This window comes from Euwallacea similis, chromosome 21, assembly GCF_039881205.1.
Source record: "Euwallacea similis isolate ESF13 chromosome 21, ESF131.1, whole genome shotgun sequence".
Taxonomy (NCBI): Eukaryota; Metazoa; Arthropoda; class Insecta; order Coleoptera; family Curculionidae; genus Euwallacea; species Euwallacea similis.
The window spans coordinates 1747313-1774234 of NC_089629.1; the positions used below are offsets into that span (position 1 = coordinate 1747313).

At 36.7% G+C, this 26922-nt stretch overlaps 2 protein-coding genes across 2 annotated transcripts in view; one reads left to right on the forward strand and one right to left on the reverse strand.

The window, feature by feature from the left end:
* Window positions 1-26922, forward strand: part of Tsf1 (Transferrin 1) — a 185638-nt gene that overhangs the window by 85026 nt on the left and 73690 nt on the right. The gene's annotated exons all lie outside the window — the stretch shown is intronic.
* Window positions 9004-9810, reverse strand: LOC136416004 (uncharacterized). The gene has a single exon (XM_066400957.1). It carries the CDS (start codon window positions 9808-9810, stop codon window positions 9004-9006), a length of 807 nt encoding a protein of 268 aa, XP_066257054.1.

Here is a 26922-nt window from a genome sequence, read left to right on the forward strand (position 1 = left end):
TAAAGCCCCGGGGTACCATTGTTGCGATTTACGCCACTTTTTGCCTTTTTCAAATTGGGGTTTTATAAGATTGTTTTCCCAGTCGGAGGTCCGAAGGGATGCCGATACTGTCAGAAGTGTACCTATAAGACATACACGCCAGTTGCCCTACTTAAACCTACACAACAAGGTTTTCAAATTCTGGGAAATGTGTCTAAATTTTATTTTTTTAAGGTGGTCACTGTGGGGTTATGAAAAGACCATTTCGGACGTTGAACAAATATTATTTTTGGTGGTGTCTGGAACTTTAACAGCTGTACTGCCTGGACTAACAAAAGTTTCTCAATTCAGCACCCAATTTAAGAAATCTGTAAATGTATATTTATTCTAAATGTAGAAAATGAAATCTCATGACGAGCTTTGTTCAAATAACAATTTCCACTGCATCATCCAGCTTTCATTCCGGATTCGTGAATGGGGCTTGGAACGCATCAGGAAATAAGGGAAGCAATCGATGTCTTTGACATTGACACAGGAAAATGCACGCATTGAAGTTGGACGATTAGATATCACTATTTAATTTGTTTAAGTGTCATTTTTGTTCTCTGATATGAGACTTTTTTGCATTTTTAATTTAATTTTATTTATATTGCTTGCGGCAGTTGGCCTACCACAGGTGCATTTTTCAAGGGAACTTCATTCTACTATCGTGTGTACTGCCAAGTACTAACTCTACAAGGAACTATGTGAAGTATTCAAGCTTTTCATTTTTAATGAGTCAGACAATTTTTTCTTGCTCAATGCGACTGAACTTTTACTTCATGGTATACGCATAGGAACCAACATACTCAGATCAGAGCCAGAAGCTTTCCAGTGTTTGATCTGTCAGCTACTACAATTATGCCACCATATCTCATCAGCTGTTAACGTACCTACTTATTTTTCAGAACCTCTGGGGCTCTCAATTCTAAAATCGATTTCCATAGATTGATCCCACCCACCGCTTTCTGTTGCCCCATCAATATTTACACAATCCTTTTGATTTCTCAAGGCGCGATGCTGTAAAATCTACATCCATAACACAATTTGAAAGTTGTTTTACAAACTGTCAACATCAACATTCCTAAGAGTAGTCTTGTGGCATTTTTTCGCAGTTCTGCTGCCGATGATAAAAGTACTCAATCCCCCTTTGCGACATCAAACTTGGAGAACTATTGATGAACAGTCACTTTATATGCATAAAGAATGCAACTTAAGACTCTTCTTTAATACATCGACAATGCATTGAAGATGTGGACAAGATCCAAACTCTCCAAACACATCCGATGCTGATTACTTCGAGCCACTGTGTGTTGTTGAGAAGTTCTCACATGCTCTCATTCATATTCACTCTCATACGGCTAATCTCTCAAAATTTGAAAAAAATAAAATAAACAACAGTTTGATGAAGATACGAATAGACACTTCCCACCAATTGAAATTCGTGTCGTCTGAGGATATTGAGGAAGAGGTCCTCGTATCTGAGGATGATGAGGAAATGAGGACTTTCAAAAGTTAAGGATGACATGGAAATAATAAACATTTCAGAAGAAAATGGATAAGCAACACGTGTTATTTTTTCAAAAGGTGGAAAGTTTAGAGTGGACTCCAGACACAGATTAGACACGTTCTGCTTCGTGGCTCATGTGGAATAATTACCAACATGCTTCTGAAAAAGGACGAGCAATCTCAGACGAGGGTCACAAAGATGGCCAAAAGTACATAATTCTCAAAGATACAGGCAAAATCACTTTCGAAGCTTTTTTCAAATGATCACCCTTTAGTACCATCACACTTCCAAAACCGACGACTTCTTAGTTTCAAACCTCGTTCCCTCATTTCACTTAATTCGGAATCTGTGACGCGTGATCTTTGATTTCGCCCATCAAAAACAATCTGGAAAGAACTTGAATGACATTTTGACAGGCTAGATGTCTGTTCCACGATACTATGAAAGGGGACGTAAAATTTCCGATTTTTGCACAGTCCACTGGAGTGATGAAAAACAGTCTGCGATAAATTGATTGTCTTTTTCCTTATCGTTCCAATTGGGCTCGGTCTTATCCCGATTCTAGGGGAGTGTGGAGGGTCCCCTAATATAGTTAGGAAACACGTGACATATTAATCCATCGGAATAGAAAGTAGTCAATTCCTGCAAACTGCTCGCATGGAAACTATGTTCTTGCCCAGTTATGTAAGGATATGATTAAAGGTGCAGACATGTAATTAATTGTGTTCAGCTAGTTAAACAAACAAGAATTTTTGTCGAGCATAGTTTGCTTCAGTGAAAAAGTCGATTTTTGGATTTTCTGCCCCATTTACCTTGCACAAAAATTTTATGTTCTCAACAAGATTACGCAAGGCTTATGTTGGTTTTGTATAATATTTAATCCGCTGCTATTGAGCTCAATCAATTTTAGTTTGCAATTATCTATTAATAAGGATTAGTAAAAGATTGTATCAAATTTAATTACAGGGAGGTTGTAATTATGGCTCCGAACAAGTTCCTGAGTCAATTCATAATTAGTAACCTGATAAGATTATCGTTCTTTTATTTTTTTCTTAACTCTGTAGGTAGTTCGCAGTCATTACGTAAGATCCAAGTTGAAGAGTTTTATTTATTATCAGAATGTTCCTCGTTTTCTTTATCCTGCAGCAAAGTGTATTGAATGGATTGTAGCATATTTATTACTCTAGAATTCACAGTTTTAGATGAGGTAAAATGTCAGCAAATTAATTTAGTGAAAGGTGCTCCTTCTTTTCAAATTTCTTATTGTTTTAAGTCAGATTGCCATCGGAGTAATTACGACGTAAAATCTCTTTGTATTAAAAAGTAGTCTCTTTGATCTCGCAGGGGTGTTTTGAAAAATAAGAAAAACTGACTAAATTTTTAAACTTTTGAAGCCCGCGCGCTCCGAAAGTTGGACCCTGAGCACAAATTAATTAAAATTAAATATAAAAGAGTTTTAAAAGTATGATGATTATACGGGCAACTGCGAAGCAATTTTTAAATGGCTTTTCAGCTGTTTTTCTTTCATTTGCCTGGTGCATAAATGAAGTTGGCGAACTAACTTTCGCTCTACCTTTACTGCAACCAGGAGGAACTTTTTCGTTCGCAATAAAGTTAATAACTCCGATAATTTGTCCTTAAACCGCGATGATAATTAAGGACAGAAACGCAGCAAACAATAATTATGGAGGTTGATCCTTTCAAAAATCATTTAGGCCGATGTTGCGATGGCCAAACAGCTCGAGCCTAACCATCGTATAATGCACAACAATTTTCAGCCATTTTTACAGGTCAAATTACATTTAAATTAGAGAAGTAACCGGCAATTATAATTCCATTAAAATTTATTTCAACTGCCACGAACATAATCAGATAGTAATTACAGTGTTAATAGGTATGTAAACTTAACTCTTCTTGTTACCGTTGCTGATGCTTTCAAGATTGGACGTGCCTCATTATGATCACCGGCCTTAGGTGAAGGCATTTCCTTTCTCATTGTTAGTGTCGAATTGTTGAGGGATAATTCCGTCTTATCTTTCTAAACTGTCGTTAGTCTCAAATATTTCCATTTAACGGAAACAATTATGAGATATTAGTGGTCCCATCTAGAGATTAAAACAGTAAAATTCTTCTTACTTGTGCTGGTAGTTTATTCTCTTCCCTTTAATGGGTAGGTTTGTCATAAAGTATACGATTGGCACTGGCTATAAAAATGAAATTTAGTGTGGACGAAATGCTTCAAATATAAATGTCATCTTAGATGGAAATATTGTCAATTTACTAATGATAAGTCTTATTTTTATTTGGACATTAACGACATCATGAAATATGGATATTGCCACGTCTGTAAAAGGTGAATAAAGCATAAAGAAATTTTTTTGCAAAACATAAATATTTCAGTGCAATTTGAAGCCGAAAACTCTCTTAATTATTGAACAACGAAATTGTTCGAATTCGATATTGTCAACGTGTCAGATTCTTCAAAGAGAAGCGTTCTCTGCATTCTTGTGCTTGATGATTCAAAGCTTGCATCGGTTCAGATTAATTCAAGCGAATTCCGAAATGGTGGTAAATACATGCACACAATTGTTTGTTGATGCAATGAATAACACACTAAAGAAAATGGTAGTGCACAGGGAGTGTAATGGAGCGAAATTGGCCCTAATAGAGAGAATATACAAAAGGACTTAAAAAATCGAAGACATTGTAGAATGGACGTTTTATTTATTTTTATTAATTAAATACAAAAATCAGGAATAAAGCAAATAAGAACTCGGGATATCTACTATTAGAGAATGACAAAAACACTGGAATAATGAAGGTCAAGACAAATAAACTACGAGGAGGGTTTAGATATGACCCGGAATTTTATTCTCAGAATCAAATGAATAGTCGTAACTGCAAATCCTTCTTAGCAATCTTGCATTGGACTGTCTAGAAGGCGTACTTAATGACTAAGTCACTTCAATTGTTATCATTTAGTAATTGTCAAAATGACAGAGCAAGCAGTTCATGCTTCCGTTTCGCATAATAATCAGATTTCTTGTGAATGAGGGTGCCCAACCAAATAATACTTTGCAAAGACTTCAAGCACAATATGGGGAATCCAACTTATCAAAAACTCAGGTGTTTGAATGGTGTAAAAAATTTAAGGAGGGCCGTACAATGATAAAAAATTTGTCGCATGCGAGGCGCCCGAAAATTTCAACAACACAAACCAACATTAACCTGATAAACACTATTATTCTTGCCAATAGACGAATTTCTGTCCGTGAAATATCACAAACAACACAAATTAGTGTTGGTAGCGTTGAGGAAATCATCCATAACTATCTGAATTACCGAAAAGTTTGTTGCGAGATGAGTACCTAGATTGCTGACTATAGAGCAAAAACAGAGATGTGTTGAAGTCTATACTGAGCTTCTCAGGCGATACCCAAATGAACGTGATGCATTTTTAAATTCTTTAGTCACCTGCGACGAAACATGGGTTCATCATTTGACGTCAGAATTGAAAAAATCAAGCCTAAAGTGGCACCACTCAAATTCTCCAAATTCGAAAAAAGCAAGGGTTGTGTTGTCGTTAAAATATTGGTCACCGTCTTTTGCGATAGTAATGGTATTGTTTTCGTCGATTTTTTTGAGAGAACGAAGTACCACTGAATTATTCTGATTTACTTACGCAAAAAGTAAAACCTGCATTCCGTTCAAAAAGAAGAAATTGTTCAATCAGAAACGTTACTCTGCTCTATGATAACGCCCGACCTCATATGGCCCAACTGACTACAAGTGTCCTCCAAAAACTATATTAAGGGGTTCTTCCCCATCCACCCTACAGCCCGGATTTATCACCATATGATTTCCATTTCTTTGGACCGCTGAAAGAGGCGTTGGATGGTTTAAAGTTTCAAAACAATGATGAAGTTGCTGCGTTTGTACATGAGTGGCTTGGTGTCAAACCAAAAACATTCTATAAAAGTAGTGTCCTTGTGTGGTTAAAAGATGTTGATGATCGCGAATGTTGTAAGGAACTCTTTTATTTTAATCTTGACAACTACTTAAATAAACTAATTTGACAAAAAGTAACTATTCACAAAATACTCTAAAAAATAATAATAATTGGTGGTTTGCCAGACCTACCTATGACAACAACCAGATTATAATACACCTATAAATAAACTAATTATTAATAACGTAAAACAGGTACTAACAATTAGCACCTGAACTAAATTACGTGCACCACAATACTCCCCCCCCAATAACGGAGGTATAATGTTAAGGGTATTAATCGTTACAATATAAAAATATAATTTAATTATGATTAATAATTTATACTTTAGCAAAACGTACGGTTTTATCTTTCTTCTTTGTATGGTGATGGATGATTGGTTGGTTGATAAGAGAATCGAATTGATTATTAATTTTTGGATCTTGTGAGATTAAAAATGCAGGTTTTAACCTATCCATGGAAATATTCACTTTCTTATCTCTGACAACAATTGTAAAATATTTGTCTTCACGTTTTTTAACAAGAAAGGGACCTTCATACGGAGGTTGAAGAGATCTCTTTATGGTATCATTCCGAAGAAAAACATGTGTACAAGTGTTTAATTCAGGAGTTATAAAAATTTTTCTGTTAGAATGATGAGTAGTTGGAACTGGTTGAAGAGATTGCATTTTTTGTTTGAGGGTTTGTATAAAAGAAGAAGGATGGTCAACGATATTGCTGTCTTGAAAAAATTCACCTGGTAGTCTTAACGTTGTACCGTACAACATTTCAGCAGGAGAAACTCCTATCTCTTCTCGTAAGGTAGAACGTAATCCGAGTAAGATAGTAGGTAAGATTTCTGTCCAGCGTTCAGTTGCATAAGCTTTGATAGCTGCTTTTAATGTTCGATGCCATCTCTCTACTTTGCCATTTGTATTCGGATGGTAAGGAGAAGAACGGGCACGTTTACAGCCTAAAATTTGGGTTAAGGATTGGAAAAGAGAGCTTTCGAATTGACGACCTTGATCTGTAAAAATTTTAATAGGGGTGCCAAAACGACAAATCCAATTGCTATAAAAGCAATTGGCAACGGTTTCTGATGATATATTGGTCATGGGATAAGCCTCTGCCCAACAAGAAAATCTATCAATAATTGTGAGACAATAAGTGAAACCGTTTGAGGGAGGTAAAGGACCTATTATATCAATGTGAATATCATGGAATCTGGAATCCGGAATTTGAATTTGTTTGAATGGGGTAACAGTGTGTTTATGAATTTTGGCTTTTTGACAGTTAATACAACAACGAGTCCATTCTCGGATATTTTTATTCATTGAAGGCCAAACAAAACGGGATGAAATAAGTTTTGTTGTACCTTTAATACCTGGATGAGAAAGATTATGAAATTTATTAAATATAGCTTGTCGAAAATGTTTCGGTATGAATGGGCGAATTCTAGAGTTACTATCGTCGCAGTAAATCAAATTTTGTGTATTAGGAACTTGAAATTGTTTTAAGGTAAGTGATGTAAGTTGAGGATTTCTAAAAATGTGTTGAAATTCTGGGTCTGTTGTTTGAGCTTTTGCTATTTCATCGTAATCTATGGAATTCGGAAAGGAAATGGTTTGAATTCTAGATAGAGTATCTGCTACAATGTTGGTTTTGTCACTTATATGAAGTATGTTGGTTGAGAATTGTGAAATGAAATCTAAATGTCTCATTTGTCTAGGAGATGCTTTATCAGATTTTTGAATGAATGCATAAATGAGTGGTTTGTGGTCTGTGTAAATTGTGAAAGGTCTTCCTTCAAGAAAATGACGAAAATATTTGATTGCTGAATACAGTGCAAGTAATTCGCGATCGTAAGTACTGTAATTACATTGAGTTTTTGAAAATTTCTTGGAGAAGAAGCTTAAGGGTTTCCATGAGGAATTTACCATTTGTTCTACAACTGCTCCCATAGCAAAATCTGATGCATCCACTGTTAAAGAAAGTGGAGCTGATGAACTGGGGTGATTTAATGTAGCAGCGTTTGCTAAGTCGTGTTTACATTCATTGAAAGCATTCACAGTTTCGTCAGTCCACTTGATTGGTGTTTTGTCATTTTTCTTACAGTTTTTGTGTAAGTCATGAAGAACACTTTGATGATGTGCAGCGTGAGGTAAGCATTTACGATAAAAATTGAGCATTCCTAGAAAACGTCTGAGATCTGAAATTGATTTAGGAAGAGGATAGTTTGAAATGGTGGATACCTTTTCGGGAAGAGGAGAAGAACCTTTTTCAGAAACTTGGTATCCGAGAAATTGAACTTTATGTTCGCCAAAAACACATTTGTTTAGGTTTATTGTCAACCCATATTGGTGGAGACGTTCGAAAATTGTTTTGAGATGCTCTTTGTGCTGAGCTTCGTTTGTTGATGCAATTAGGATATCATCTATATAAGAAAAACAAAAATCCAAATCTCCAAGTACTTCATTGATGAAGCGTTGGAATGATTGTGCTGCGTTTTTCAATCCAAATTGCATCCTTGTAAATTCGAACAATCCAAAAGGTGTGATTATGGCTGTTTTTGGAATGGATTCCTCTTCAACTGGGATTTGATGATAAGCTCTGATGAGGTCAATCGTGGAAAAAATTGTTTTTCCTTCGAGAAAATAAGAAAAGTCATGTAAATTGGGGACTGGGTATTTGTCTACCACAGTAATTGAATTGAGTCTGCGATAGTCTCCAACCGGTCGCCAATCGGAAGAGTTTTTCTTGGGAACCATATGTAGAGGGCTGGCCCAAGGACTATTTGAAGGACGACAAATACCTAAGTTAATGAGGTGTTGAATTTCTTGTTTTGCCAATTTAAGCTTTTCTGCTGAAAGGCGTCTAGGTTTGGAAGAAATAGGAAAACCTTCTGTGAAAATAGTGTGAGAGGTGCTATGTTTTAGTGATAAGGGAGTAGATGAGAATTTTGTAATTTCTGGAAATTGAACCAAAATGTCAAAATATTTGCATGAAGAAGGAATTGCATGAACTGATGATGTAGAAAGACAAGAAATTTTACCATTGTTTGTCAGATTAGTTGTGCTGTCGATAATTCGTTTACTGCCCAAATCTAGTATTATGTTAAAATAGTGGAGAAAATCAATTCCAATAATCGCATGATTTGTTTGTGCCACAATAAAATTCCATGTAAACGTTCTTCGGAGACCTAAACTAACTGTAAGAGTCTTGGTTCCGAAGGTGGAAATACATGTGTTGTTGGCCGCAAATAAGGTGTATTGAGATTGATTTTGTTGTATTTGAAAAGATTTGGGTAACAACGAAACATCAGAACCAGTATCTATAAGGAAATGAATACCAGTTAAAGGGTCTTTGATAACTAACCTGTGACTAATTATATTAATGTTTTTTTGTCTATCTTCGTTGGTGTTCGTGGAGATCTTCACTTGGCAGTCCTTTGTACCCGCGCCGTCTGCTGCCCAGGACGACGCGATCGTTAGTTTTCCTTCTTGTAATCACAAGGAGACACACACTTGCGAGCTTTTTCTTGGTAATTTTGATGGTACCAGCACCATGAAGAATTTTGACGATCTCTGCTGGGTGAATTGCGTCGAAATTTAGAAGATCTTAATTTCGAATGGGATCTGATTTGCCTCTCTAATTTATCCAAACGTTTAGTGATGTGTTTGAATTCTTCTGAAGATGTATTTTTGTTGATTTCTGTGGGACTGCTTGTGCATATCTCTGATTTGATTTGGGAAACTTGGGAAAACTCTATATCAGCAATTTTATCTGCTATATTCGCCACTTCTGATAATGGCAAGGAACATGCCGTTAAAATGGTCTGCATATTGTGAGGTAATCTCTGCATCCAAAGGGTTTTCAACATCTCTTCTTGAAGTGAAGAGCCTCCCAAACTGTTCATTTCAGATAGAAGTATGGAAGGCTTTTTGTCTCCAAGTTGAAGTTGCGAAAAAAGTTTCTTATACTTTTTTTCTTGTGATTCTACGAGGGCATCCAATACCTTTTGACGAAGGGTTTGGAACTTGTTGTTCATGGGAGGTTTAATAATTAGATCTCTAACACAAATCAAACTTTCTGTGTCCATAATTCCGATAGTAGTGTGGAATTTCAAGTCGTCTGAAGTCACTCCATTGATAAAAAATTGTGATTCCAATTGAGAAAACCACAATTCTGGATCTGTTCTACTAAATGGTGGAGCTTTAATGAAGATTCTAGCTTCTTGATCCATAGAGGGCTCGATGACGTTAGCTTCTGGCTGGATGGTTCTAGAACGTGGCATGATTGGATGAGATAGCTTGTGTTCTAGAGGGTTGATGCGTTGAGTTCGGAATCGGGGTCACCAATTGTCCTTGTGTGGTTAAAAGATGTTGATGATCGCGAATGTTGTAAGGAACTCTTTTATTTTAATCTTGACAACTACTTAAATAAACTAATTTGACAAAAAGTAACTATTCACAAAATACTCTAAAAAATAATAATAATTGGTGGTTTGCCAGACCTACCTATGACAACAACCAGATTATAATACACCTATAAATAAACTAATTATTAATAACGTAAAACAGGTACTAACAATTAGCACCTGAACTAAATTACGTGCACCACAGTAGCATTATGAAACTCTTACAACGATGGTAAAAGTGCACGGATTTAGAGGATGAATACGTGAAAAAATAGTGTAAAAATCATATATTTATTGCAGTTAAAAAAAAAGTATCAGCCAAATTCCGGTTTATATCTGAACCCCCCTTTTAAAAGGATCATATCTAATAATGTTTTTTTGCCGCTTTAAAAATATGATCGCCGATACCTCGGAAACCTAAAAAGCAATTTCAATAAAACGTAGCTGAATTTGAATGAAGAAATTAATACTCTCTATAAGCTGTGTTGTATTGAAATCTGAAAGACGTCCATTCTTCCTTCCTACCAGAGTGAGGCTTTACATCACTCACTCGCCCGTACACTTTGGTAGATGATGTAGAAGTTCCGGGGTGAATTGGCCTGCTGGACAACCAGACTTGACCGTTTCGAATTTTTGTTAATGAGGTAAAACTTGGTACTCAAGAACTATCTCCGAGTACACGTTTAATGGCTCTCGCAGCTCTAGGTATACAAAATCGTTTAGCATGTGTAATACGTTTCGTCACCGAACATCTATACACATGCCAGTCTGTTGTTTCGGGGAGGCTGTCAAGGGCATCACGTGACGGGTGGAAAGAGGGCTACGAGACAAAAGGGGAACGGTCTCCTCTTTGACGTAATTGATTAATCGTCTTTGACGGCGTATTTCGTTTCTAATGTAATCCGTCTTAGTTTAATTAGTGGTTTCGTTCCGAGTCAGGGTTCGGAAAAAAGCAAACATTTTAATGACTGTGAAAAACTGACATGGTTTTGCCTGAAAGCAGGGCTGGAAATGTGTATGAAGGAAGGAAACTAGCCCCGGAACTTGCTGCAAATAATTCCCGTCATATGTGAAAGCTCTGGGTGATAAGAGTCATGAAATTGAAATGTTGATTTATGACATCGAAAAAAGCTACACGCACGCCAATAAATGCCGTGTCTAATTACGTATTAAACAGGCGGACTCATTTCATTTTAAACAGTTTTTTGCGCACCTGAGTATTTGCATAGATAAGTTTCCCAGCTATGTGTTTTTCGCTCTGGCAATGTGCGAAACAGCAAAATTCCTGGGTTTTTCGGGCTTTTCCATGGCATTTCTGACTGAAATATACATAAACACATGCATCAAACAACTGCTCGGAAAAAGAGTTTACTCTATATGAAAAACCTTATTGGCTAAACTCACGTGGAGATATGCAAACGATTATTACTTATAACCAAAGAGGGAGTGTCAGGACGAAAAAATATCAATCTTAGCCAGGAAAAGAAATTAGTGTCTGTAGCATGGTATAGTAATTAATGACAAAAGAAAACAAGCTGGAAAAATAAACAAAGTACTTGCTTGACAGGCGAAGGCGGTGAGCAGGTGAATCTCGAATGTTAATTTGAGCATTTTGTCTTGGATTCATCTTCCCCATATTAGATCCATGGTGATGCAAGTATAGAATAACCAACCGGACCGAATTCACTTAATATCTCAGTTATTCGGCATATTAATTAAAGACTTCACACAATAAAATATATGAATTTTTTTGACTCCTCTAGAGCACAAATTTCTTCTCGTTTCATGAAAACCGAAATCCCTAACTTCCATTGAAATCAGAGACCTGCAATACATTACTGGGAAACTCTTTTCACTCGCTAGTCAGAAATGTAGCGTTTTTTATCGTGTCGCAAATATCAAATATAAAACAAATCAGTCTTGTGGAAGTCTCGGCTCTGGATCCGTACTGACTCTTATGGGATATGTGACATAGTGCACTCTAAAATGATTACACTCTCAATGATTTTTGCAATCCCATGTATTTCAGCTTCTTGTAATCCCTTCAGCACATCCTCAGCTTTGCCGTTTCAGCCTATTAGATTTATCCGGCTTATAAACGTCACGAGCCCCGAAGATCTGACCATCATCATTATCATGAAACCCATTAAGGGATTGTGGCCAAAAACCAAAGGAAAAAAGTCCTCACATTTTCAAAGCGATAAACCAGAGACCGAAACCAAAGAACTGAAATGTCTCTAAAGCCCATCCAATTGATTTACTTTTAATTAGATTAGCGGTTAGTGGAACAAGTCCCAGTCATTTTAGTGTGGCGAGTCTAAAGTCCGACCTTCGACGATTCATCGGTGACCACTCGAAATGTCAGCAGTTTAATTTTATACTCTATTTTTGCACCGATGGCACTTCTTTAAAGTTAATCGACGAACTTTCCGGGAATACTTAAAACAGAAAAGAAGGGACTTAATTTTATCGGAATTATTATATCCTCCAGTATGAGAGTTGCTCCTGAAATATTCCTTCTCAGATTTTATTAAAAGGCGGCGTGTCTGGCAAATTACTCAGGGAAACGCCAAGTCGCAATTCCCAAGCCAAATTGCCGAAGATTTTATACATTTTAGCATTTTACGGCATGATTGATTTAATCTGCTTTCCTTGGTTCGGATTCCGATTAATCAAAGAACTTTGAAATTAGGTAGGAATAAGGATTTTACGACAGTTTCCGCTTAAGCGATTATTACAGCTCGATTATTTATAAATTCAGACGTCTCCTTTCTTGAACGAAAGGCGATTATGCGAATAAATAAATTAAGTTGTGAAGTTCTTCCAAAGGGGAACTCCTTCAACTTCGGCTCAATTTAACTTAATTTCATAAAGGAAAAACGCGCAAAAAATTGAGTTACGGTCGTAACAGATTCCTGAAATTGGAAACAAGGCTTTTAGTAACAAACAGCTATAAACAAGAAACCGCAATTGCAGGCGTGCACTTGAACAAATAAACAAACTTTCAAAAGTAAAACAGATGTCTCGTCTTCCACTTATTTCCTTTGTCAATTTAGCAAAGTTGAGGAAAGTGCCTAGCTTCTATCTCCCTGGAATCGCTTTACGAGGCTAGATCTTGTTTCCAGTCAATTTTCCCTGTTTCTCATCGCAAACTCAGTTGTGCAACTCATAAGATTGAAATTATCCACCACAGCAATGTTTCTAAAAATTTGTCTAGATACCTTGATATTTCATTTAACCAACAAGAAAGAAAAACAGTGAGGTCCTTGCGACAGTTCCCTGTAGGACAAATGTTAGCTAAATCCCTGAGTCTGATTACATTGGGAAAACTCAACCTCTAAGTTATCTTTCCTCGGAGCTTTTTTAAATTAAAATATGGAAGTTGCAGCGAATAGGGAAATTTTATTAAGGATAAAAGGAAACTGCACAATTTTCTTGTCGGGGAACAAATTGTATTTTTGATTTAGCTAGTTGCATTTTAATGCATGTACCTGCAAGGAAAATAGCTTACTACTCGCCGGTCTTGTCCCTGAGAAATGTGTTTTCATTACCTGAGGATTTCGCTCCTTAAAATAGAAACTAGGAGAGTCTTTCTTAAAACACTGAAATTGAGACCCAGATTTTTACAACTGTGGCTTAACGAGGATTTATCGCAGCCCAGCTTCAGATGAACAAACACTTTTCTGTTTTATTGGGGTCGTATTTATGCTCAGTCGTAGGCCGGAGACGAGTGGAAAATTGCGATTTATATTTTTGCCTCTTAAAGAGAAACAATGGAGTCGTAAAAATTTGCAAGCACTAGAAATTACACAAATCTGCAAACTACAATATCTCATAAACATCCTTAATATTCCATTCAGTGGACTTGGTGCACTTTATCGGAATTACATTCCTCTCCGACACCATAACGCAAAACTATAAATATTTTATGGTGCCGAGATTGATGCAGGGGAGTCCTGCTAGCCTGCACCCTCTACCTATTTAAGAGTGCAGGAATTGTACAAGTCGTTTGTTAAATTGCCAAGGAAAATAGGCTCGGATTCTGGTAATAAAATCGCCGATGCCTGCTGCAAGGGGCTATAATTTATTAATGGTTCGACTAGGGGAAATATGCGGAAAATTGCCTGGAGGCTCTTATGAAAATTAATAGAATTCGATAGATATGTATTTTACTCCGCAATGATCCGTTTACTGCCTTATCAGGACAGAGGTCAGGGATCCTGCTTGCTAGGTCGTCCAGAACCTTAATAATCTTTAATAAAACGAGAACTCTCTTACTTCATAACTAACAACCTGACAACCCGTTTTGAAAAAACTAGATTTTGCATTCCCATGCAAACTGAAACCAAAACTGTCTGACGAATTAACTCAAATCTGCCCGAAGCAATGTGTTTTACCAATCCTCATAACTGACGACGATAACTTCTAGTTATCTCTTAGTTTATAGGGTAGTTTTATCCGCCGATCATAAGCACTAGACTGTCATAAAATATTTAGGTTTGGTGCAGCATTTTGGGGGTGTTTAAAGGAGGGAAGATTGCTTGACGCGATATGCATTTCAAAGTAAATTGTCTTGCTAGTTAATGTTTGAAGTTTTAGATGAGTCACAAAGCACTGGGAATGGGAAAGATACGATATCAAAGAGGGCTTCAAACTTAATTATTTTAATTTGCCATTATTATTTAGATTTATACGATTTTTAGAAGTTACATAAGCGTGTAATTGAGACCCTGAAAATGAAAGTGATGTGGTAATATAATCGAAAGATAAGGAAAATTCGGGGAAATTTGATCATTGGAATAACGGTCTTGTAATCGACCGGTCAAACAAATGGTCGTTGTTCGCAATGGAGTTATAAAACTCAAATAAGATCATTCAGTTTCTAAAACTGAAATGTTAATATCTTTTTGCTTTCCTCATTTTTCTCAATGCAGTCGAGGGAATTATGTTGCAAGTAATACGCAAATTATTAGGCGACCAACAACCTTTAATTAAGTTTAGACTTCTATTAACAATTCGTTATGCTCTCGATCATTGTTCGCCGTCATTAATACACTTATTCGACAAATAACTCTTAATTTTTTAACTTTTTAGAGTATTTAGCAAGTCTTCGAAATATCAAGCGTTAAGATTGTATTACTACACAATTCTCCGTTTTATGGCGTTCAATAGAACTTCAATTGCCACAATAACTTTTTTACCAAAACTTGCGTGCTTGACCACGTACCAGTAATATGTCCAGTTTGCCAGCCTGCAGATCCGCTGTCAGCAAAGCCACACAAAAACGATTTTAAGCCCCCAAAGCCTTCAGAATTCCGATGAATTTGTCTGAATTTGAAATCCTGTGTTCCACACTCATCGTACAAAAGCCGTTTGAGCTATTTTTATTGAATTTTAAATCCTCATACGTCAGTCAATCCCAGGTAGGGCTTGGGTGCAAAAATAAGATTTTGATGTCATAAGGGAATTTGGTTAGTAAAATGGCCGAAAAAATTGCCAAACCGGTTTACCTTTGGATCGTAGCGTGATTCGAACCTTTGGTTAACGAGTCAATTGTGCCATCTGCCCCTAATTATGTGAAAAATTGGAAAATTACACACTTTTTAGCTTAAATTTAGCCGTCGCGGGACCGAAAACCAAACAAACGTCCACTTTGTTCCCCAAATTAACGGTGTTTGTACTTCCAATTCAATCGCCCGGACTGCCATTGATCAAATTGCTTCATTATTAATGCTGACATGAGAAAACGAATTTTCGACGAAGATGCGACGTCCATGCTAAGTTCCCAAGTTTTTAACACGAATTTAATCAGACATTGCCGGAATAATGGGATAATTAGGTCCTCCACTCCTGATGCAGCAGGCAGATCTTAGCAAATAAGAACAGCGCTCATCCTATAATTAAAACTTATTCTTGAATAAGACAATTAAAAACGAAGTTATCTTTCACACTACACTTCCTTTAATGGATAATGTTATGGAAATGGAAATTAGTCTGCTTTGCCAGAGCTCGTCGGAAACAGTGACGTCCCCCGGCTAAAAGAGACAAAAATGTCTTTCAGTCTTGTTTTCTTTAACAGAACTACGAAGTTATTATCTGAATTCCACGTAACTTTTGACATTAGGTTAATACTGTACCTTGCGGAAGTGAATGTTAATTTCTCGGAAAGCTTAATTTGCTTCCTATGCGGTGGTACGTTACTGAAGCTGAGAAGGGTCACATGCAATTTGTAGGGCAAAAATTCCATTAAAATAATAGTAGTGTAAGTACCCTTGCGCCGACTATTTGCATGAAAACGTCTCTTTTACGAGGTTATTGTTCTAAGCGCGGAAAAAGTCCATTTCTATACTCCCAGCTAGCGTAAATCGCCCTTTATGGTTTAATCAACTTTTTATTAAACTTCCTTTAGGAAATACGACTTGTTTGTTTTCCTCGTGCATACATAGACCTTTTCCAAGCCTAAAACTATAATTGAGAAATTAAAAATGCATTAGTACTGTCAAGTTTTCGCATCGTGTAAATTGCAAACTTGCAGGTACGAAACCGGATATGAAGACAATTAACGGAATTCTCCAAGTAGGAAGCAGTCATCTATGGTAATTTAACAGCACTTAAACGAGTTATCTATTACGCCTGACGGGCAAAACCTTTTAGGCGATTTGCATACAATTTAAGAGGGATATTAAATCAGATAATAACTTTATGAAACAGGTAAATAATAATTGTTTTTTTCTATCTTAAATTCTCTCACTCTTTTTCCACCTTAAATAGGTGACTGGTGTGTTGGGAAGCTCACAGATCCTAAGTAAACAATATTGATAAAAACTTATTTGCTTATATGGGATCTGAAATAACAGCCTTAACCTAAACTCGCGAATGAAACTCTTCAAAATTTTCGCTAATTGAAGTTTTTTAAAATTCCTCACAAATTATAAATTTCTTAGAATTTTACACTCAAGAATCATGAAGGAACCTAACTATCCCTTCGGGAGAGTTCTCTAAATTTCTGACTTCAATAATTTGTGAAATCTGAACTTTCTTAAGCAAAATTCTCTGGATTTTCAACGGCTTGAAGTTTCTGTAATTTCTAAATTAACCGGATTGATCTGAGGGAATTGGACTTTGGAAAGAATTCATGCAAGCTAGACTGACCTTTTAGTCACCTAGAATTTCAACAGTATTAAGTCTCTGTAATTTCAAGATTACGCGAGTTAATAGTAGAGGAATTCCCCTAGATTTTCAATAAAAGAAAATTTCTGTAATCTTAAGTAAGCTCAGCGGAACTTTGATTGAGAGGTTTCTATAACTTGGTAACATGATAATCTCACATAAGCTTAGGGATGATTCTACACTTTTGAGATTAATTCGAATTGGTCATAAAGGAATTCACTCTAGGAGGATTTTTGCTGGAAGTTTGATGGGACGAATTGAAGGAGAATTCTTTAAATTATTAATAAGAAGAAGATTCTGTAATTTTGAGATTAACTTCAGCTAGCCTTTCACCAATCTTAAGTGATCCTAAAGAATTAAATATCATTCGATTTTTGATGAAACGGGAATTTCTGTAAATTCCACAAACCTGAATTGGCTTATGGGAAGTATTAGAATTTTTGACACGCAGTTCGTATCAATTGAATCGTCTCGAAAGCTACTTGTCTGCATTTTCGAGAGAATGAAATTTTTATAATTTTTGAATAACTGACGTTAAGAAAAACTAAAAATGGCATTGATGTGCATAATCCATACGTAGATACATGGAGAAATTTAATTAAATAGAACTGGAAGTTTTCGCGGTAGATACAGGGGCGGCTTTACCAAATCTAACGCCTTGGGCGAAATCTTTAATCAGCGCCCCCCTACCCCCAGGAAAAACCGTCGACCAGGAAAGTTCACCGTCCTTCCTGGTCTGCCGCCCTCGGTCGTCGCGAGGCTTTGCCCCCCATAAGGTCGGTACTGGATAGGTATAAGATCATTTTAATTGGGACCGTTTGCAGTATGTTTTTCGCACTAGATGCACTTTTATTTCAGGAGATATCAAAAGTTTGTATTTTAAAAGTAATTTAAGGTGTTTGAATTTAGGCATTTTTTTCCTGTTGGTAATGGATGTTTCTGAAACTATTGTTGATCCTCATCACAATTAAATGCGCTCTATCCAGATACATAATGAATCGCAGTATCTATATTCTCTATGTTCTATGCTTGATAATATCCCAACATAAAAGCGCTCTCCCCTAGCATCTCATTTTCTAAGCTTCTTCAAACTTGACGGACAATTCGGTGTTATTTTAACAGTTTTGCTAAGCCCTGAAAAGGCATAATAAGTTCTTTTGTTCGCGTTAAGTGGTCGCTTTGACGGAGGCGGATGTTCTATTATGATTTCATTTTCGGCTTTCGTACTCCATTCCAATAATATAGAGATGTAAATCCAGAATGCATGCACAGCTGAATTCGGCCGACTTTTAGCTTTGCCAATTGTCAAGTTAATTAAAAATGAAGTTTTGTATACGGTAATCTTAGAGAATTTTAACAGACAAGAAGATAAACTTGCTCTGGGTACTGCACAGTTTTGCTGGCTTGAATGGGCATGTATCGAATGCCTCCGCAAGTTATAAGACAGTGTGATAGAAGTTCAGGTTGCACAAGCGATTGTTAAACTGAGAGATGTAAAAAACGATACTGAGGCTTGTCAATATTAATAAAGTCATTCAAGCTTGTAATAATGGCCGATTGTGTTGTGTATGGCAGCATTTCCTGTGACTAATATTCAATCGTGTGGTTCACAACTTCATTTTCTATATCGAAAGCAATTACCGTCATTAAAACTAAATATGCGCATCTCAAATTACAACTCACTAATGTTTAAATTATGTAGTGTTATTGCGTGTTTATTACTCCTTTGTTGTTATTTTTCTCAAGCAGTATGCCTTGAACGAGTCTACCTACTGTGGCGGCATAGACCCAAATTCAGAACTAATCAAAGCGATTTCACACAAAACAGAAGGAGTGTCCAGAGACGATTGATTAGTAAAACCCCAGTGCAGTTCACCTGGTTCTCACGCAAAGTGTACTAAATCAAGAATGACCGTTTTTTCGGTGCTATAACTGAAGCTCGTTGGCCTTTGTTTCATGGGATAACACTGAAAGAACCTTCGCTAAACGCCCCATAGTTCCAATCAAAAGTTATATTTTGTGCTAGTTTGAACTCCTTTGATGTTAAATTATTTACATCAATTGCCCCAACTTTGTGTGTGGATACCGAGTCTCTACTCACTGCTTATCGGAACTTTGTTTATGTACATAAACATTTGTGTTTAGAATATTATATGAGCTCCTAATTATTAATGACTAAATAGAGAAAAGATTTGCATAATACACACGTCTACAGTGGTTTTCTGTTATCCAACTTGCTATTAAATTAAGATAAGTTTAGTGGTGGTTATAATCGAAAACATGATAACTATATATCAAGCGTGGATTTCCCAACTAAATGCTTCGCGACAAATTGCATTTTGAAACAAGTTTCGGCAAGTTCTATTACAAACCCAGATGAAGTAGTTAAGTTTCATTTAAGTCCCTGTTCTCGCCATATCCCTCCATCTTTCCCATCCGTTCTACATAACAGCCTTTGTCTAAAGTCTATTCCCACCAGACTGAGATTCGATTATTCACCGTTTAGCTTCTCTATCTCGAACATCCGTAATTAACAGGTATTCGCACTTAGCACGTCTATAATCCTCACAATTGATAACAGTTTAGCGGGAGTTGGCGAAGAATCGCCAAGTTTAGTCCGGCCCCGGATATTTAGACGATCATCAAGTTAAGTAAACTATGGGATTCCTGGTTTTAATTGAAATAGCCCAAGATTCGTTAATTATTAGCAAATGGATCTCTATACTAAGTCCGTGGTTTAGGCTAAGAGGAACCGACGTCAAACAATACCCAACAATTTGATACTTTGTACTACCACTCCCGCGGCTTTTGAAGTTTGATGAAAGCTGCCGGGAAGTTCCGATTAATTTAGCTTGGATTTAATGCATCATGTGTGCTTGTGGGGTTGCTGGATACAACTTATTTTCGAAGTGAAGAAGGTGGTAAACCTGGGCGAAAAAATAATATTTTCCACTGTATCGAACGAAGGATCCGTTAGGAGTATTATAGAAAGGTAGACAAAATGGGACATTCAAACTAAAGGCTTGTGACATCCAATTTTTGTGAAGTCTTTTAATTCTCTCTTCAGGAATGGCGAGCGCTCAAAATTTATTTCACAAATTCAGAAAACTACATGTTTTCTTACTCCATAAACAGACTAAAATGTCTGAATCAATTTGCTACAACATCTTTTAAGCCAAATGGGAGACCTTTCCCTCAGAGAATCGTGTCTTCTGGATGAACTAGGTGACGGACAACATTGCGCACAGCTTTCCAAGATTTTGCAACTTGGGTATTCCTGCTTGAAAACCTGCTTCTTCTATCCAGATGTTGTCTATTGTTCTGATGCTGTCAGCTTATCATCTCTGCTAAGTTCAACTTCTGAACGTGCAGAAAGGAGAGGTTTTTTTATTCCCAAAAGTTAATATCTTTGTTTACTATCAGATACGTCGGCTTTAAGTCGCGGTCAATTTAAGGATCATAATCGTGTTGACCACACGAATATTTGATGAAATCTTGATTTAATCCGGACTGTCCATACTTCGCATCGCCGTGAGTAAATGAAACCTGAACTGCAATTAATAAAAAGGATCTTCAAATTTAAAGCACGCAGAAAATGTTTATGTTTGTTTTTACCCGCCTCTGTGATAATCACACTGGCATATCGAAACCTGAAACCCGTTTAGGCGAACTTTCAGATGATAATTATCACTAAATTTATTACCCTCTGGTTCATCACTGGCCAAACCATCATCAAGCTTAATAATAGACCATTTAAGTTCAGAGGCGTGCTCTTTCAAGAAACATCGTGTTTGAAAAAATTGAGAATGTTCAAATTTCGACAATCTCTTGGGAGAAAGTATCAAAAATGGGTCGCAGCAGGCAGAAAAGTACTGTGAATTCATGCCTTTGCTAACTAGGAGGGAGTAAAATACTTTTTGGCCCGCCGCTGCTCTGGCTAACCAGAATCTCGTTTCGAAAAGAGAGTGATCATCCACTAAACACGGGTTCTCATGATTCAAATTTCGAAAATATGCCTCGACGTTATTATTTTCGTACCCAGCAATTACGGACCACCGCGATGAGTGCTCGAATATCTTCTTCTTCGTATTACAGGGGGAAATGCGTTCTCCATTGTGGATAATATGTTTATAGTTTCCACTTATATTAACCTGCTCAATGCTCAGTAAACCCCAAAATCTGGTTAACTCGAGTAAAACGTAACTGAAATCTCAGTTTGTAAGCAAGTTCGTATTTAATGGAGCCCCAGGTAAACGTAGTACAAACGGGAACGTTAAGGGAGTTCAATAATAAAGGATGGAGGAGATGGACATGTAAGCAGCTTTGAGGAGTTTTTGCGTGTGGCTGTAATAGCACAGATAAAAATTGCTTACAAAAATCAAGGAATATCCAGTTATCGGTAGATCTAAATTGATGAAATTGGAGTGGAATAGAGTGGTAGTATAGGGCCACGTTGAGTCTTTCAACTGCATCTCTGTATGAGTCTACAATAAGTGCAGTACATATTTGGTAGAATAATGCTTTTCCTGCCAGTACATCTTTTATGTAATATATGTATAGCAGTATAGGTGTTTGATTATTTTTCCAAATGAAAATATTAAACGTTGCTAAAACTCTTAAAAGCTAAGGTGCTTCCTGACCGACCGAGCCTCGTATATATATCCGGTCGGTAATCCGGATTAATCCCTTGCCTTCATAATTATTTCCTTTCCAGCTATATTAGATTTCATCAGGTAGAGTTATTGGCCAGTTGCTGTGTTTATCGACCATCCTTGGGTTACTCCAGGCCATTATCCTAATTTTTTTCTTCAAATCGCTGAACCAAAAAAATTTTAACTTCCAAAGTTATAAATTGTTCCTTTCGGTAAACAACCAGAGTTGCTACATTCGAGGAAGTGTCCAAGACCTTATGCGGATCTCATAACATAATTCCCTTAACGTAATGGTGTCCAGCGCTAATCTTATCGTCAGGTAACTCGACTAACACTGTTTACCGGCATCATTAATGATCCATAAACAAAGCTGGGATCTCCTTATTACCATTTTACTTAGTGTACGATTATGGGACATGCTTAGTTTATGGGATTAGGTTCTGAGCGTACGTTTCAGCTATTAAGATAAACCCACCATAACCATAATGTTTCGGACAGCGGCGGCACATTCACTGTTTTCATCACTAATCTTGGTAACACGAAATCTAATTTGTCCAGTAAACACATATTCTAATAAATGTCGGAAAGTACGTCCCTGAGCCGCTATCTTAATGTCTCTTGTATTTTAAAGGCAAGTGATCAAATACAAATAATTCACTTATCGCGAGCTGTCGCCATTACAGGGGCTTCGGTAGTTCAACAATTTGAGGATAAGATATCGCCCCGGCCCTTAGGAGCTGCGTATACCACCTTGCCGACCAGATTTAGTTACGTGCGACTCGTGGCCAGGTGGCTGACTGTCCACTACAAATGGAGCCTGAAGATATTTTAAGAAATTACATTACGCAGGGCGATGTTATTGCTTTTGTTTGTATTATTTTGCGATCGGTTGTCAAAGAAACATGAGACGTTACTCATTACATTAATATGGATACGATCGTGCTGCATGGTACTACAAAGAATTATGTTTTACATATAAGAAGTAATAAGCCCTCTTTGAATAAAGTATAGAGACGGCGATATGGGAGGTAATAGGAAAATCACATTACTTTCCTTAGGAAATCCGTCTTTAGCCTATATCTGTCGTAACAAGAAACAAATGACCGTAAGAGGATCTCCAATGTTAGTAGATATCAGGAATTTCTTAGTTACAAGAAAGAATAAAGTTGAATGCTCGTTTGCAGCTAAAAATTGATGCTGAGTAAGTTGAATAAGTAGGATGAAATTCCCATAATTCTACTCGAACATTCTTTACTGATATCACAAACCAAATCAATACAATAATTATTATTCGACAGAGGAATGATAGGAACAACAGATTGTTCTTCAGACACAATATAAAACGAGCAAGTTGTACTAAATTTATTTTCGACCCACGTTATAATGGCTACAATTGTGGTCAACAGACGATTGAGGGGCGCTATTACAGAAGGTGTATGACTGCGAAAGTTGGTTAACGCCTTTAAAGAGGTAGTTTGCTTGTTGGATTTGGAAGATTGATTGTGCCAATTGCCGAACTATTGAGAAAATAGTCTATCTAGGAAGAATCCAATCGACATCAGCAACATCAAAAGACTTTTCGCCACGGTCCTAAATTGATAAAGGAAAATAGTGGACGAGATCTATTCTGAAAGTGACCGTTCGCAGAGAAATGAAAGGTATTACTATAGTGTATAGAAAAGAAATAATGATACCTCTAGCAAGTTATGAGCCGTACACTAATATTAAATCCGTATCAAGCGCTCAACAATACAGCGAAACCACCAAGTATCGAAAAATATCACCGCGCATTAGAGTCGTTAGAGAGTCGTTAATTCTTCATCTAGTCAAAGTGTTATAAAAACAGAATTGCAGGTCAGTAATCGTGTCCCATAGTTCCTACAATGAACTAAATTACGCAAGAACATTTGTTTTCCGTTTGTTTGTTTTGTACACTTTGCATCCCTAATTCGTCACACTCGAATTATATTCCCCCCTCCTTTGGCTTCATCTCCCTCATGTCTGTATCATTTTCCACTTTCTTAATTTTGAGTAAAACATTAGTTCAAGTTAATACTCCCCAAATATTTCAATAATACATCGATTTTTAGATGAGACAAGGCTGAAAAATTGTAATGCTTCCAAAATTTGACGACAAAATATACGGGGTGAATTTTAAGTAGGGATTTTCTTTATGATAGGACATATATCTAAAAAAATCAAGCAAAATCTTTATGTAATATTAACATTTTCATATAACCACCCATATAAAAATCACATGGATTTAAGTCAGGTGATTTTACGAGCCATCTTATGGGTCCATTGCGACCTACCCACCTGTTAGGAAATTGGTTATTTAAAATATCCCACACTTTTTTCTCGTTTCTTCATACGCGCATATTTTGGTTGTTTTTTGATATTTTGAAAAAACGTTACATAAAGCTTTTACTTAGTTTTTTGAGGTCTATGTCGTGTTAGAAGGCAAACCCCTACATAAAATTCACCCGGATTGTCCCATTTTATTTTTCATTCAGTCAAATCACTTGTTTGTGACAAATCCAACGATTGAGAAGAACCAAAATGATTTTCAAAGCTTTTCTCTGCCAGTGTTTTTTTTGTGTAAACTTGTATGTTAAAATATTAACTTTCCTCTGATTTTCTTTAAAGGGCACTTGAAGGATTCGTACAAACATTCGTTGTCAGGAGCATTAGGAAAACATTTAAGAGCAAACAAATACTCAGGTTTCTTTTTGTGCCTGAGACAAACAATGTTGTAGTTTAGCAGTTGCTAAGATGTGTACAAATATTTGATTTTCAATTAGTTCGTCTGTGGATTTATAGAGAGACCACCCGCCACTTGAAACTTTTTCTATTTGCCCCTCGAAAGTAAGGGCCTTCTTTGAAGTGCGGTCATTAGAACTGACGTAACAATTTCTTAACCCGGTTCTCGCTTTATACAATAATGATAATAATTATTTCACTTCATTCTTTCTTAAGACAATAATACCATATATTAACAACTGACAGGCTCACGGCACTCGTTTTATTGTTTCATTGCTGTTGCGTTATGGAATCTTAACATGCTTTTTTACGGTTATGGCCTTGCTCAATGAATACTAAACTAAAGAATCTGATTAAAAATGCGTTTATATGAATTCGTAGCAATGTTGCGGTCGTCACGTTTCACCTGGTATTATTCACCGCAAAAATAACGCTGAACACCAGAAAATCATTTGAAGCTCGTACCAAAAGAAATAATAATAATTCTTTGGCTCCGAAATTAATCACCCCTTTTATGAATGCCCACTGTTACGAATTTAGCCAAGTTCAGTGCATAAACCGAGCGTTTTGGGTCGCGTAAATCATCTGAAACAGATTTATGAAACATTACGCGTGATGCTTAATTATTCCTATAAATCACTAGAGGCGCGATCTTCTGGAGTCTCGAGTGGTCTTTGGAGAAGTTTCTTTCGACAAAGACTCCCTTTGTTGATTTATTTTGTTTACATCGCCAAAAGTTAGTCGACGATTTACGAGTTCTCAAATCTTTGACGTTGACAACATCTGGAGAAATTAAAAAATTTCCTTTCAAGTGGCTTATTTTATTTATTTTATTCTGCCCGTATGCAATAATAATACCACGGAGGCGGCTTTTTTCGTTTATTTGTGGTTTAACTCTGATGCATTAGTCACAGACATCTCACCGGACCATAAATAGTCCTGAAACTCAAATTTGATTCTCATACTAAGAGATCTTGGTATCATCGAGGAAGCACGAACATTTAGAGAATCGAGCTCAGGCTCACAAGGAGAGGCTTTTTCCGATCCAACCCACACCTGTGAGGTTCACCATTCTGCACCCCTAAAAGTGTCTGAAAAGCAGTTCACCTATAGAGATAAAATTGTTGATTTCTAGTTTTTTCCAGAATTCTTTGCATATCACCACCCATTTTCTGTGTGGGTAGCGTTCTCGACCCTTTCAGTTTCAGGCTGTTCCTGTGGCATTCACCATTTTAAAACTATCGCTTTGTGTTTGCAATTGCAACTGCTGCTTTAAATAAAAACATTTAGTTCCTTCCTCTCCTAAATTCTAAAACGTCGGGTTCCTGTTCTTTTGTTAGTCTCGTGAAAAGAAAACTTTAAGTCGAAAATTAAAATCTTCGTCTCCACAATAGGGTACCTCAATCGATTAAGGAATGACACAGGTACAACAAAAACCGTGTTTCTAATTAGGGACGAAGACTTAGGGCTGTCCTCTTATCTCGTTAACTTGCACCTGATGAACTACGTTCATGTCCACTTTTTTGTTTTAGATAAAAATAACAATGAATCAAATTTTTTTGCTCCTTTGAAAGGATCTTCGGACAGCTGGGGAGCTCAGTAGTAATTAACACGGTGCTCATATTAAACAGAGCTAAGATGAAATATTAAATTTATTGACAGCAGACTAGGGGCTTGATAAAAGTACGGTCTTGTCTTAACTGTCCTGAATCTAAAGTTACCCAATAATTAACCTATCGAACCTAGAATGTCTTCCTTATTTGAAACACGATCCTATAAAGCAATACAGCCTTTGGTCACTGACATTACACGGCCGTTCCTAATTATTTCAGGCTAGTTTCGATGTTGATCTTCACCTGGTACCTTAAGAAATCCTTGACGAACGGTTGTTAACACAGCAGCTTATTCAAAAGTACAGTAAATCGCCTCTGGGACAGCTTAAATCCTCTATTTGAGATGGATCTTTGTCTATAAATATCGAAAATAATGGGATCTTCCTGCTTTGTAATGTTTGATTACACATACCATTGATTCCCAATTAGTTCCCTCTGGCCTATCCTAAACATTTCTCTGTTATGCTTACAAACATTACTGTGAAACGTCGCTGCAGCATATCCCTTTAGCAAATAAAATAGCAATTGTAATGTAGTGAAGAGAAGGAAATAGCGATACAGTGAACTATGATCCATTCGGCAAATTGCAATTTAATTATTGACGTTGGTCCGAACCAAACGAGATTCATTAGCCAAAATCAACACAAGTCATAGAATTATTTTTCCAAAATGCCGCAATTGTTCTTTGTCGTTTTGTGTTAATTAAAATAACAAAAGTTGCCATACTACAGTTCACATAAAGCATTTTTTCCTGCCGTTTTTGGCTTGGAAAAACAATCCAGGGAAGAGTCGTT